The sequence below is a fragment of the Globicephala melas genome, chromosome 10 (assembly GCF_963455315.2).
Source record: "Globicephala melas chromosome 10, mGloMel1.2, whole genome shotgun sequence".
Lineage (NCBI taxonomy): Eukaryota > Metazoa > Chordata > Mammalia > Artiodactyla > Delphinidae > Globicephala > Globicephala melas.
The window spans coordinates 61,354,914-61,368,258 of NC_083323.1; the positions used below are offsets into that span (position 1 = coordinate 61,354,914).

The 13,345-nt window shown below is 46.5% G+C and overlaps 1 protein-coding gene across 10 annotated transcripts in view; it reads right to left on the reverse strand.

Annotated features, from left to right (window-relative positions):
* Positions 1-1,930: 1,930 nt before the first annotated feature.
* The window catches only part of SLC4A8 (solute carrier family 4 member 8), an 84,089-nt gene continuing 72,674 nt past the window's right edge, over positions 1,931-13,345 (reverse strand). For all 10 annotated transcript variants that reach the window (XM_060307030.1, XM_070046532.1, XM_030835029.2 and 7 more), the window contains 4 exons: positions 12,811-12,948; positions 10,594-10,685; positions 8,619-8,714; positions 1,931-7,473 (listed from right to left, as the gene is read on the reverse strand). In XM_060307030.1, the coding sequence (XP_060163013.1) occupies positions 7,461-7,473; positions 8,619-8,714; positions 10,594-10,685; positions 12,811-12,948 (339 nt within the window). In that variant the 3' untranslated portion in view covers positions 1,931-7,460. The remainder of the gene's footprint in view (positions 7,474-8,618; positions 8,715-10,593; positions 10,686-12,810; positions 12,949-13,345) is intronic.

Below are 13,345 nucleotides of genomic sequence, written 5' to 3' on the forward strand. Positions count from 1 at the left end.
GTGGCCTCTCCCGTTGCGGAGCACAGGCTCCGGACGCGCAGGCTCAGTGGCCATGGCTCACGGGCCCAGCCGCTCCGCGGCACGCGGGATCCTCCCGTACCGGGGCACGAACCTGCGTCCCCTGCATCGGCAGGCGGACCCTCAACCACTGCGCCACCAGGGAAGCCCTGGAGAGAATTTAACAAACGCCAGTGCCCGCACTTATCCCCAGAGAGTCTATGTAATTGGTGTGGAGTGGGGGCCGGGCATTAGTAGGTTAAAAATCTCCTCAGGTGACTCTCAGGTAGAGGCAGGTGGAGAACCACTGACCTGCGGGGAGGCTCCCTGGCCTCCTGAGGCTCCTTGTTGCTGCTGCGGCCTGGCTCCAGCTCTGCAGGAGGCCCCGTGGTTCAGATTCTCCTGGATCCTTTAGCAGAGCCTTTTGGATATTGAATCGCTTATAGCTCCTGCCTTATTCCTTGCTGACAGAATCCTAATTTTGTACAAGTATTGGAGCAGCAATATGGTCAAGGAAGATGGGCCCAACCCCAGAGGACGAAGACAATTGGTTCTAGCCAAACAGGACAATCCCATCCCCTTCTCCCATCTTAGAGATGAGTATGTGACCCAGTTCTGACCAATGACATGTTGCGGGGGGAGCCCCTCTGGGAAAGGTTTTCCCCTTTAAAAAGAGAGGGAGAAGCTAGAGAAATGCCCCTTTAGCCTCTCTTGTATTGGGGAGTTATGCTGCCTGATGTGATGCCTGGAGCTCCTGGAGCCATCTTGTGACTATGAGGGGAAACCCAAGACACCTGCAGAGAACCTGACCAGAGCCTGATGTGACTGCTGCTATTAACCACCCAGGAACCACCCACCCCCAGACTTCTTGTTACTTACTCTATGCTTACTGTGTGCCAGGTGCCGTCCTAAGTGCTTTTCATGTCTGAATGCCGGAGTCCCCAACCCCTGGGCCGCAGACCGGCAACAGTCCGTGGCCTGTTGGGAAGCGGGCCGCACAGCAGGAGGTGAATGGCGGGCGAGCGAGCGAAGCTTCCTCTGCCGCTGCCCGTGGCTCGCACTGCCGCCTGAGCCACACCCCGCCGACCGCCTGTCCGTGGAAAAACTGTCGTCCGTGAAACCGGTTCCTGGTGCCAAAAAGGTTGGGGGCCGCTGTCTCAGTGGATGAAAGCTGGCTCCATTCCCTCACCTTCCCATACACCACCCACTACCCAATGCAATATGAGCATGTCTCTGTGAGACGGAGTGACCTAACATGTATATAGCCAAAGAGAACGAAAGGCCTCAAAGCTGGCTCATCCGCTGTCCACAGCCCACTTGCCCTGGCTCTCCTTACTGCAAGGTCCACACTGGGTTGGTGTTCAGGATGCTCCCAGCGGACGCCCTCCTAGCCACATTCCACAAAGCTGGCTGATTGGCTCTCCCCCCACCCTTGCCTTTCACCCCCTCACTCACCTCTCTACTCTTACGGCATTGCTTCCCTCATTTCCTTTTCTCCATCCCTCCAGTGACTGGATTTGAGAGGAAGAGAAATGGAGCACCCCTGCCCCACCCCCCGCCCCAAACCAAAACTATGTGGAATGACAGTAGATTTTTAAAATCTGGATTTCTGTGCAGTGGTTGAGTCCTTAAACATTAGCAATTGGTCTCATCAGCCTGGTTGTATCTCCAAAGTGGGCGTTCTTTTCATGCTGTCCTGTCCCCTCACCCAAACATAAATCGAAGTGGTCCCCAAAGAAAGGGCCCTCTAGCCTCTTCCATGACTCTGCCTAGGGACTGCTCAGGGTCTGCACCCAGAGGTGTACAAGCCCCTCTTCAGGCCCGCTCAGCAGACCCCACGCATTCCCCCACCGTCATAACTCTCCTTCCCAAGTTTGGAAGGTGGTCACCTCGCCTCAGCCCCGCGGTTCGAGCTCAAAGAACACCACAGGTGTGAACAGTTACACAGACTTTATTTTTCACCCATTGAGCACAGGAAGGTCTGGGCAGGCAGAGGCGTCACCATCACCTCCCCTGGTTCACAGACACAGGCCGTGAGACTCGGTGGTGAGGGACAGGGGTCCCACCCCTCCCGCAGATCGCTATGGAATTATCACGGCAACGCGTTTGTTCTCAGTCCTATTTACACCAGGGAGTGTGGAGAGGGTACATTTCTTACACCAAAAATATATACTTTGGAATCTCTAAAACAAAAATATCTCTATCTCTACAGGAGACCTACTAGAAAGAACACAGAAAACGAGGGAAATGTACCAGCACCTCAAGCCGTCCCCTTCCGTGGGAAGGTCGCTCTGCTCTCCACCTGACACCATGTGCTTGGGAGGGCAGCCATATCTAACCAATCAGACAGACAGACACAGATCAACGAGGGGGAGGCTTATCGTCTTGGAGGAGTGAATATGGGAGAGAGGCATGGGGAGGAGGATTTTGGCCTCTTTTGCAAAAGGAGTTAATTGCATATTCAGTTTGGTACTTCTGTTTCCAACATTATTGCACATGTGAAAAACCTGCATGTTGGAGTCAACTGCAAACCTGCTAAGAGAACCCAAGCTCTGCTGATTTCTGCTGGGCTCGGGAAAGGGCTGTGAGTGGGCTCGCTCTCTCTCAGAAATATTAATGCCATCAGCTAGAAGAAAACTTCTGTATTCTCCAATGCTGAAAGTGGGTTAAAGAAAATGCTATTCTTTTTCTTTCCAGAAGGATCAGAAACCATTCCATTCCCTTTGAGCACAGAATCTTCTAAAAGAATTATGCTTAATGGATGAATCATGCCACTTTCTGAATTTTCCTCTTGAAAAGATTCACGTGACACTCCTTTCCTCTTTCCAAGCTTCAGGCAATCATATAGTTACTTCACACCTCTTTCGGTGGTGAAAATCAGCCTCCTTTCCGATAAAGAAATGTGAGCTGAGTCAACTACCCATTCTCTGTAATTAATGCAAGACCCCAAGGGCACCAAGAATTATAAAGAGTAGATTCGGGCTTCCCTGGTGGCGCAGTGGTTGAGTCCGCCTGCCGATACAGGGGACACGGGTTCGTGCCCCAGTCCGGGAGGATCCCGCACGCTGCGGAGCGGCTGGGCCCGTGAGCCATGGCCGCTGAGCCTACGCGTCCGGAGCCTGTGCTCCGCAACGGGAGAGGCCACAACAGTGAGAGGCCCGCGTACCGCAGCAAAAAAAAAAAAGAGTAGATTTGGCAGAAAAATCCCTTCTATTTGGTTTTGGAATGTCTTTTTCTATTTACACCGAAATATGGATGGCCCTGAGGGCTTGAGAATCCTTAGTCCCTCACCCTAAATAAGGCAAATAACCGTAAGTCTCACCTTTTTGAGAAGCCCCAGAACCGTCCAGCCTCCTCCCCCTCTCACCAGCCCTAACTGGCCGTGGTGGTTAGGACCTCTGACCAAGAACTTCCTCCCTCCAAGGAAAACTTGACAGACTGAGGAAAAGGCAGAAAGGACGGGAAGGAGTATGTGAAAAAGCTGAGTCAGTACAAGGGGGAAGAGCTTAGACGCTGTCTCATTTGGCCAGTCAGGGCCGACAGGAAGGATTTCTACCTTAGGAGTCCTGGCAGCTACAACTAAAAGAAAGTCAAGAAGCCTGAGAACATCCGATGCATGTTGAATGTCCTGCCAGGATATGGCTTGGGAACCTGAGAAGTCTGAGGAAGGTGTAAGAAGGTGGCACTAACTCTCCAGCAAAAGAAGACACTTAGAGAAGCTGATTAAGTAGCAGAGAGAACATACTTAATAGCATGTCTGACGCTGGTTAAAATGAAAGCCACGGGCCCTGGGCTCAAGCCTTCTCCTATGCATCAGGAAAATGTGGAGACTCCAAACGTGGACACTGAAGTTGACAGAGAAGCTGCAGGGAGAATTACTGATTCCTCTATTAAGAGAGAAGACTAGAGCACTGAGTAGGTAGAAAATAAAGTCGAACTGGGAATTGTGTTTTTTTGAATGACCGGAAACCAGATTCCCCAAACCAGAGACCTCTGAAGGTCTGACCTCTTGTCAGCCTGATATGTCAACAAAACCTAAGACTTAGCATATGCCAGATTTTTATCAAACATTTATGACTAATTTAAAAGCCAGACACATCTCAGACAAATAGAAATAGCAACTATTTATAACATCTTTTGAAAATATATGGTTCTCTACCCCAAAGGCAAATTTATACCAACAAGGAGAGGGGGATAGGAGCTGTGTGCAGTAAAGACCAGCTCTCTTGACAATCCCATTATCAGAAGTTTGAAATCATATACAGCTACAAAGAACTAGCCTGCATTTCCTGCAACCAGACGTGTTGAGCAATTTCACAGCATATTTCTGCTGGCCTTCACCTCCTATCTAAACCAACCCCCTCCGTAAGTCATGGGCTAGGACGTAACCCACCCACTTAGTGATGCCAGTTCTTCTGTTTAGAAGCAAGAGTCCACTCACCATCATTTTCTTAAATCTCCGGCCTCCCTCCCTTCCTCCTGTACACTGCTAGCCTATCAGGCATTGCCCTGCCAACACTCAAACGACTCCTGAATTTACCCTTGTCAGAAAAGAGGTGGACTACTTCTCTGGCCCAAGCAAGCCTGGGCATGGGAATTACCTAACTACCTGCTTTCTACCCCTAAATCAGTTTCTCATTAATGTTGAGCTTAAACACCTTTTTCTAAGACTAATCTACCTGTATTTGCCCTCAGGCAATTCTGTCAGAATAGAGAGGGGAAGCGCTAGAAGGGAGAATGACCATATTCTTTTGATGTCCCCACAGCTCAGGTGCACGAGGTTGTTTAGCAGCAGCAATGAAATCTCATGGATACACTCTCACTTGTTGGTAGACACACGTGCATACACACACAGGTACATACACGTGGCTGATGCTCCACCACCAGTCCCAGTCTCCTACCCTAAACACCCCCCCCCCACTTGACTCTGCAACCCATAGTCACCAGCCACTGAGCAGGGAAGCAGCCAGGACTGGGGCTGAGGGATGGGTGGGACTCGGGAAAGATAAGAGAGGAAGAGTAGGGAATGGTTCCTACCACTGAGATGTAGCACAAACGAGGCTGGCTGTTGTTTGAAGAAAATCTAATAGCCTAAAAAGACTGGCACAGCCTTCCAAAGTAGCTAACGTTCCGAAGGCGCGGTAAGCTGGGAGGGTCTGGCTCAGGAAGCGTACTACACAGAGTTAACAAAGACCGGCTCCCCACTCTCGGGAAGCCTGCCAGCACAGGGCATCACAAGACGTCAGTGTGAGTAGAGAGGTTTTTCTGAGTGACTCTGCCACGTAGTTCTGTTGCATGATGGACTCTTCCCTGCCGTATTCCTCAACGCCACGCCGAGGCCAGGGGAACAGGTGAAGCGGTCACCACCCTCCCTATACACAAGTGGCAGGAAAAGATGGGCGGGGCAAGATGGGGGAAGAAAAGCGGCGGTGTGTGTGTGTGTGTGTGTGTGTGGATGTCCTCAGGGAACAGAGAAGATGAAAAAGGAGGCATAAAGCTCACGGAAGCAGAGAGGGACAGGGAAAGTCAGCAAGAAAGCTTTTCCCAATGACAGGTTGCCTTATGATTTTTCTAAATTAGGTAGGTAGATGGGTACAATATTACATTTATCCTAACGTGACAAAATGTGAAGCTTTGGCTCTCAAAGATTTTAATGCCCATATAGTTCAAAGAAGCATGCCTGTTCCTGTCTGCAGCATATGAAAGGATGCCGAGGCTGCCCCTGAAACAGCCTTGTGAGTAGAAATCAGACAAGCCAGGAACAATACCCACAATTCAAAGGAATGTCATTTTAATAGTTGAAAGCCCGGTGACGTTCAGCCAATAGGCACTGGCATGGCCATACATACTGCTTGTTTACAGCAGGCATCCGTTCTGAGTGGTTGGTGCCCATTCTGTACCAGGTGTTAAGTATTTTGAAAATCATCTGTGTATTAAAAGGACTGACTCTAAGAGATAGGGAAATAGGAAAAAGGCAGGATTCCTTCAGTATCAAAGGTCCTTAGAGTAAGACTACCTGAATATATTTATGAGTCTACGGAATGCAAAATTCAATAAAGTTACGTAGCCAACTCTTCACCTATGAAAGGAGAGCACACCGACGGACGGTCCCACCGTACAAATATTTTCCAGGAGGGAAACTGAACTGATCAGATCCCCTGGGTACCGACATGCTTGCTAGTCACATTCTGTGCACAAAGGAAGGGAAAGTCTATACACAATGGAGCCCAAACCCTCGATATTCATTGCAAAAGAGAAGAGGAGACAGAAACCATAAATATAGTTTTAAACTAAATACCAAAATTAATTTCACCACTTACAGTTCATTTCCCAATGTGGCTTTTTACATCTGAAAGTCAGAACATCTGTCAACAAAAAAATCCAGGATGATGAAGGTGGTCTGGTCCATTGAGTTGGTGATGGTTTGCTACTAAGGCAGCTAAGGAGACATTACGTAAGCACTTGGATCTCTCCAGGAATGGAATCAGAGTGTGTCCTCAAGAGACAGCAGCAGGACATGGATGTTTCCACAACATGGCCAATTAAGAACACCTTATCTCCTTTTCTACTCACAAACGACTACAGTCAAACCTTTCCCAGATATCTAGAAAGCAGACACTATGACAAATCTTCAGGCTAGGAAGTCCTTCCTGGTGTCTAAACTAATTCCTTCTGTAGCCACTGAAGCTTGTTCTCTTACCCTATCAGTGGAGTTAGGAGAAGCTGTTCATCCTCACTCACCATCACTGATTTTCCCCCAGGCCTTTTCCTGTCTGAGCTAAGCAACTTCAATGTCCCCCTTGGCCCTTTCATCATCCAAGGTTCTTGCTGAGTTATGCAGACTGCTGCTAGGGAGCGATGAAGACGCACCAGGCCAGAGGCATCTTCTGGCTGTGGTGGTGAGCACTGCCAAGGCCCAGGGCTGACCCTCCTACGAGCAGACCCTCCTGGTGGCCTCTGGGTCTCGCCAGCATCCCCCAGAGCAGGCAACCAGACCAAGGCCCGGGGCTGCCCAGGAGCCCGCGGCCACTATGGGACTGGAGGGGCTTCCTTTTCCTCTCTGCTCTCCTCCTACATCCTCACCCTGTCCTTGAGCAAGAGGGACCTCACCGAGGAAATCCTCAGTGGCAGAATGGATCCGTACGGCTCAGCAGGCCAGCAGAGGGTTTCGGAGGAGATGTCTGGCAAATGGGAAGCTGGGTCTTCGGCGGTGGCAGTTCTGAAGAGAAAGAGAAGGAAGAGGAGAAGTACCAACGGGAGGTGGTCTTCTGCTTCCACACTCATACCAGGCGGTGCCCTCCGACGCACACCACCAATAACTGAATGCTCGCGTGGCTTCGACAGGACCAAGGACAGGGCCAGACTTGGGCTCGCTTCTTCTCTGAGACACTCGTCATCTTCTCTGTAACCAGAACTTCCCTGTGGCACCTCACGGCCCACATCCTCCATCCCAGCAAAGACTTTTAGTTGAAGAGACTGAATAAAAGTGTTACAATTAGACGAAAAGGGAACACATGATTCATTCCTGATTTTAACACAATACTTTGAAGATGTCAACACAATTTCGATCTGGCTGTATTTTAAGTTCATTTACAAGGAGACTAGTTCTCAACTAAAAATAACCGTGTGCGTTATACATTTCGACAGCTGCCTGGATTTTCCTCTGAAGGAAACAAGATTCTATATTTCACTCACATTCAGTACAGATTTCTTTTAACCCATTTGATGAAATAGCCCATCACTACCACCCACTGGTGGCTGTGGCTTTCCAAAGCACATCAGTTTCTCCTCAGAGCAGCCTTATGAGTGAGACAGTTATTATTACCCCCATTTCACAACTGAATAAACCGAGTACCAGAAACAGTGGTCTGCCAGGTTACACATGGAACTAACAGCTACGCCAAGTCTCCTAACCTACCCTACTGCTTTTTTTTTTTTTTTTTTTAACTAGAAAAGTTGCCTTTAATAAGACCTAAGATTTTACTTTCGGTTATCTGATGACTTAGTGTTTGGACCAAATTATTCATGTAATTTGAGTACACAGCCTACTTCAATGTAAGCAAAAATGCCTCAAGTCTTTCCATTTTTTTCATTAACCAGATTAAAAATTGATCTATGCTACTGACAAACAATACTCAGAATTTAGTTTCCAAAATAAGAAAACGGTTACAATTTAATATTTCAAAATCTTTCCTTGACAATTATTCTCATTACGGAATAAGTTAAATAGGTTAAAGTCTGTATCAATACTATCAACACTACCCAAATATTTTAAGGATTTTCCAGTTTGTGTGGCTGCAAGAACCAAAGAGATGCTCTACAGATTTTGAAATGGGAACTAGAAGGAGGATTAAGGGAACAAAACAGATAAAGCAAATTTACATTCCAAAATAATTCCATCCTGACTTTGGGCCTGGGTAAATGGGCAGCTCAAACCAGCATATCTGCTCAAATAGTTAGAAAACATTTTTCCTTTTCTTAGGTTTATAGCTATTCTGTGGGGTTAGCAACAATGTTAGATGTGCTATTCATGGATAAATTCAACTTTACAACTAAAACATATTTTACTTTCAACATGATTGCTAGTTTTAAAAGTCAGAAATAAAAATCGGCAATTATACCTCTTTTCCTTTGTGTTTCCAGAGTTCATACTGAGAGCTTTCCAGACTGTGGTTTTAGGCATTTCATCAGATATATTAATCTCAGAGGGGTCACATCTGAAATCAATGCTTAGGACAGTCAATGTCAGACATACAAATAAGGTCTACATCTCAGTCTATGATACCCACTACCCACCAGAAGGGAAAAGATGAGGCGTGAGGGAGCTTGTCTCACAGCTCTCGGTAGCACTGGGAACCAGATGGTCGGAATGTCGAGAAGCAAGGTGGCCCGTGAGTCAGAGCTGAGGCCTGGGCCGGGGTGCCGGCTAGCGGCCAGCCCTGCCCCCACAGTTCTGCTCTCCTTTGAAGGGCCCCTCTGGGGATGCTGGTGACAGCGCTATGAGGCCAGAAGTGGCAGCATGAGGAGCTACCACTTAGTGAGCGCTTGCTGTGTGCCAGGCATGGAGCTAAGCACTCTGTTTATTTTCTCATTTACGTGGCCAGATCTTTTCCATTTGTAGTTTACAAAGGACTGTTACAATATATTATCTTAACTCTCACAGTATCAGAGATTATTAACATCCTCATTTTTAATGTGTAGAAACCAAAGCTCATAGGGTTAAGAGACTGTCCAAGGTCAGACGTCAGTAAGTGGAGAATCAAGACCTTGAATCCAGTCCTTGGTCTCCTAGACCCACCCCCCCCACCGCCCCCGCCAGTACTCTAAACTTTTCCACATGCCAGACTCTCCTTCTAAAAGGCCAAGAGGGGAGGCAGCATCTGCTAGAGAAGGAACATGATTCCTGTTTTGCCGTAGAGAATGCAAAGCCTATGGCTCCTTCCCTGACAACTTATAGAAAGTTTCTTAAAGATCAAAGATTCCATTTCTTTGGGGTAAGTTAAAAAAAATTGAACTCATAGCAACGGAGAGGAGAATGGTGGCTACCAGAGGCTGGGGGGTGGGAGAAAAGGGGAGCTATTGATCAAAGGGTACAAACTTTCAGTTATGAGTAAGTTCTGCAGACAATGTAAGGCATGGTGACTATAGTTAATAATAACGTATTGTACACTTGAAATTTGCTAAGAAAGTAGATCTCAAGTGTTCTCACTACACACAAAAAAGAATGGTAAGTATAGTAAGTGATGGGTATGTTGTTAGTTTAATTGTAGTAATCATTTTACATATATATTTATATATATATATATATATATATAATGTTGCACACCTTAAATATATACTATTTTTAGTTGTCATAAATAACTAAATAACCAAAGAAAAGACTTTCCTCATCTCCCCCTCAGTATAAACCACAATCAATTCAGTAACTCAGCAGTAAGTCATCTAGCATCTAGATAACCCAGATCCCCTCTCTCTTCCTCTTCTGTACCCTCTCCACCTCTGAGCTTCTTTCAGCTTCTGTGTTCCTCTTCCAAAGCGGAAACAAAACACCAGGAATGAAACCGCAAATGGACCAGTTTAGCTTCCTGTGATTTGTGGTGAGCAACAGATTTAATACATCAAAGGGCTAAGATCGCTGGCAGAAGTAAGGAATTTGGGGAATCCCAGTTCGGTTCCCCCTTGGCTCCCAGGACTGCAGCCGCCATGAGCCAAGCTGGAAGGGGCTGTCTCTGCCCAGCCCCCAACGGCTTGCCTAAGCATGGGAATTTCATGCCCACCAGGCTGAGAAGCAAAGACTACATCCTGTTCACCTTTGGAAGGTGGCAGAGAGAGACAGAAGGACCACTGGTTTGGGGAACGCATGGGCTCCCGTAGCTCTGTCCTCCTGTGATTCCCGGAACCTGGCATAGTGCCCAATGCATGGCAGGCCCTCAGAAAACCGGGAAAGGAAAGGTGTTTTCACAGGCTGGAACCGGGAGGCTGAATGTTTAGCTGTTTATACCAGCAGCTGTATTTGTGACACATCCCCCATCACAGAGCCAGAACATTTACGCAACCACCAAAACAGTCAACTCCTTGGGGCTGGGGGAGTTTTACCTGAAACTGTTGTTCTTTCCAGGACTACTTAGTAACTTCCTGCTCTCTAAGGGGAACTTGTCTCCCCCCATTTCTAACATTTTCTCAGCCTCCTGCAAGAAAAGGAGACATTACTTTATCTTGGATCAAATGAAACCAATAGTCTACACCAGCCCATTTTTCAATCACCATAATTTCTACCTGATTTTCTCTCCATTTATTATAAGTAAGTATAATTATGTTCTTTCATAGATCTGACTCACCACAAAAAGAGAGACAACCCAATATCTGTACCTATGGAATAGTATTTTAAAAAAAAAAAGAACCTGAATCTGAGTAAACCTTTAGATACAACCACCAATTTACTGGAAACATAGGAGACAGAGAACATGTTAAATGATACCAAAAGTTATATTTAGTAAAATCTAAATGGCAGGAAATCTTGTATGTCAAAGACAAAAAAGGCAGGAGGGGGGGCTTCCCTGGTGGCGCAGTGGTTGAGAGTCCGCCTGCCGATGCAGAGGACACGGGTTCGTGCCCCGGTCCGGGACGATCCCACATGCCGCAGAGTGGCTGGACCTGTGAGCCATGGCCACTGAGCCTGCGCGTCTGGAGCCTGTGCTCCGCAGCAGAAGAGGCCACAACAGTGAGAGGCCCGCGTACCGCAAAAAAAAAAAAAAAAGACAGGAGGGGAACCCCAAAAGAAATTTTTTAAATATATCAACCAATTGCAATATATGAACCTTACTGGATCCTGATTCAAACGGATGCTTAAAAATAATAATAAGGCAATTAGGGAACGATGAATACTGACTGTTCTTTCTACCTTTGTGTATATTTAAAATGTTCCACAATAGAATACACACACACACACACACACACACACACACAATGGAATACTATTCAGCCATTAAAAAAGAAGAAAATCCTGCCATTTACAACAACATGAATGAAATCTGAGGGCACTATGCTAAGTGAAATAAGTCAGAGAGAGAAGGACAAATACTGTATAATCTCACTTTCATGTGGAAACTAAAACAACTGAGGTCATAGAAACAGAGAGCAGGAACGCCTGGTGGTTGCCAGGCATAGGGGGCAGGGATGGGTGAAGGTGGTCAACGAGCTGAATAAGTTCTGGGGATATAATATCCAGATTGCTATCTATAGTTAACAATACTCTATTATATATTTGAAAATTGCTGAGATTAGATTTTATAATTTCTCACCACACACACACACACACACACACACACAAATACAAGTATGTGAGGTGATACATGTGTTAAGTAACCCTATTGTGGTAATCACTTCACAGTATATACATATATGGAATCATTGCATTGTACACCTTAAACTTACACTATATTATATATCAGTCATATCTCAATAATGCTTGAAAAAAAATACAAGATTTTTAAAATTCAAGATTTTAGGAAAAAAATTCCTTTAAAATGAAGTCCAGGCTTCCCTGGTGGCGCAGTGGTTGAGAGTCCGCCTGCCGATGCAGGGGACACGGGTTCGTGCGCTGGTCTGGGAAGATCCCACATGCCGCGGAGCGGCTGGGCCCGTGAGCCGTGGCTGCTGAGCCTGCGCATCCGGAGCCTGTGCTCCGCAACGGGAGAGGCCGCAACAGTGAGAGGCCCGCGTACCACAAAAGAAAAAAAAAAAAGAATTTCAAAGGACACTATTTCAGGCACTAACTGTATTTGGAAATACTTTCAGGCTCATTCTTGGCCTGGTATTTTCATTTTGCTACACACCCATTCTTTGCACGTATAGGCCATTGATTGAAGGTCCATTGTGTGGATGGCAGATGCCAAGTGCTGAGGGAAATGAGGAAGGACAGAAAGTCCTATGCAAGTTATCTTTGCGAACCACAACAACATCTGCAGTTAGGTACGTGACAAATACTCTTGGAAAACAGTAGGTTTTTTATACTTGTCAAATTAGACCTTTGGGAGAACATGAACCATTTGATCTGATAATAAGAGCGGATTCCATGTTCATACTCTAAGTGTGAACCTGATGAGTAGACTGTAGACAAACAGAGGGAAAACAACCGGTTATCAAATCTGACGATGAAGGACAGACATCGGCTAAGAATATCTTTGGAGTAATCTTCCCCCCTCCTAAATATAACCCTTGGGATTCGAGACATGCTGACTTTTCATGTGGCCCTTCCTATGTTCTGTAATTTGAAGCTGCCCCAAAGTCTGCAGTTGGTGCAAGAACTATGACCTCTTCCTCCTTGGCCTTCTTTTTGGCATCATCCAACTTCTTCTTTTTGCTTTCCGGCATGAGATCATCTAACCAGCTCAGCTCCCGCTTAGAGAAACAGAGATCCATGACTTTCCTGACAAAGACCAGGGCCAAAACCTGAAGAAAAATAAAGAAAGTGAATTAGGGGGGCTCATTTCCTCCCTGGAGTTTAAAAGCAGTCTTATTTTCACAGCAGACTAGAACATGCCAAGCAGAATCAAACTCATAATAATCATAATATTTGCCTTTATTGAGGCTCTCTGAACCAGATACTAAGTTAAGTGTTTTCTATACAATAGTTTATTTAACTCTCATCATAACAACCCTACAACTTACTGATGCCCTAACTGAACTAATTTAATTCCTTTATTGAAAAGAGGAACCCTTCATCAGCAGATAGCTCTAAGAGCTGCCTTCCCCTGGCTTGAGGCCAGCAGGAAGGGCTACCAGGCAGCCTGGGGGTGGCGAACCTCTCCAGGAGATGGCTTCGGTGGGGCCAGCCAAGCTCAAACCA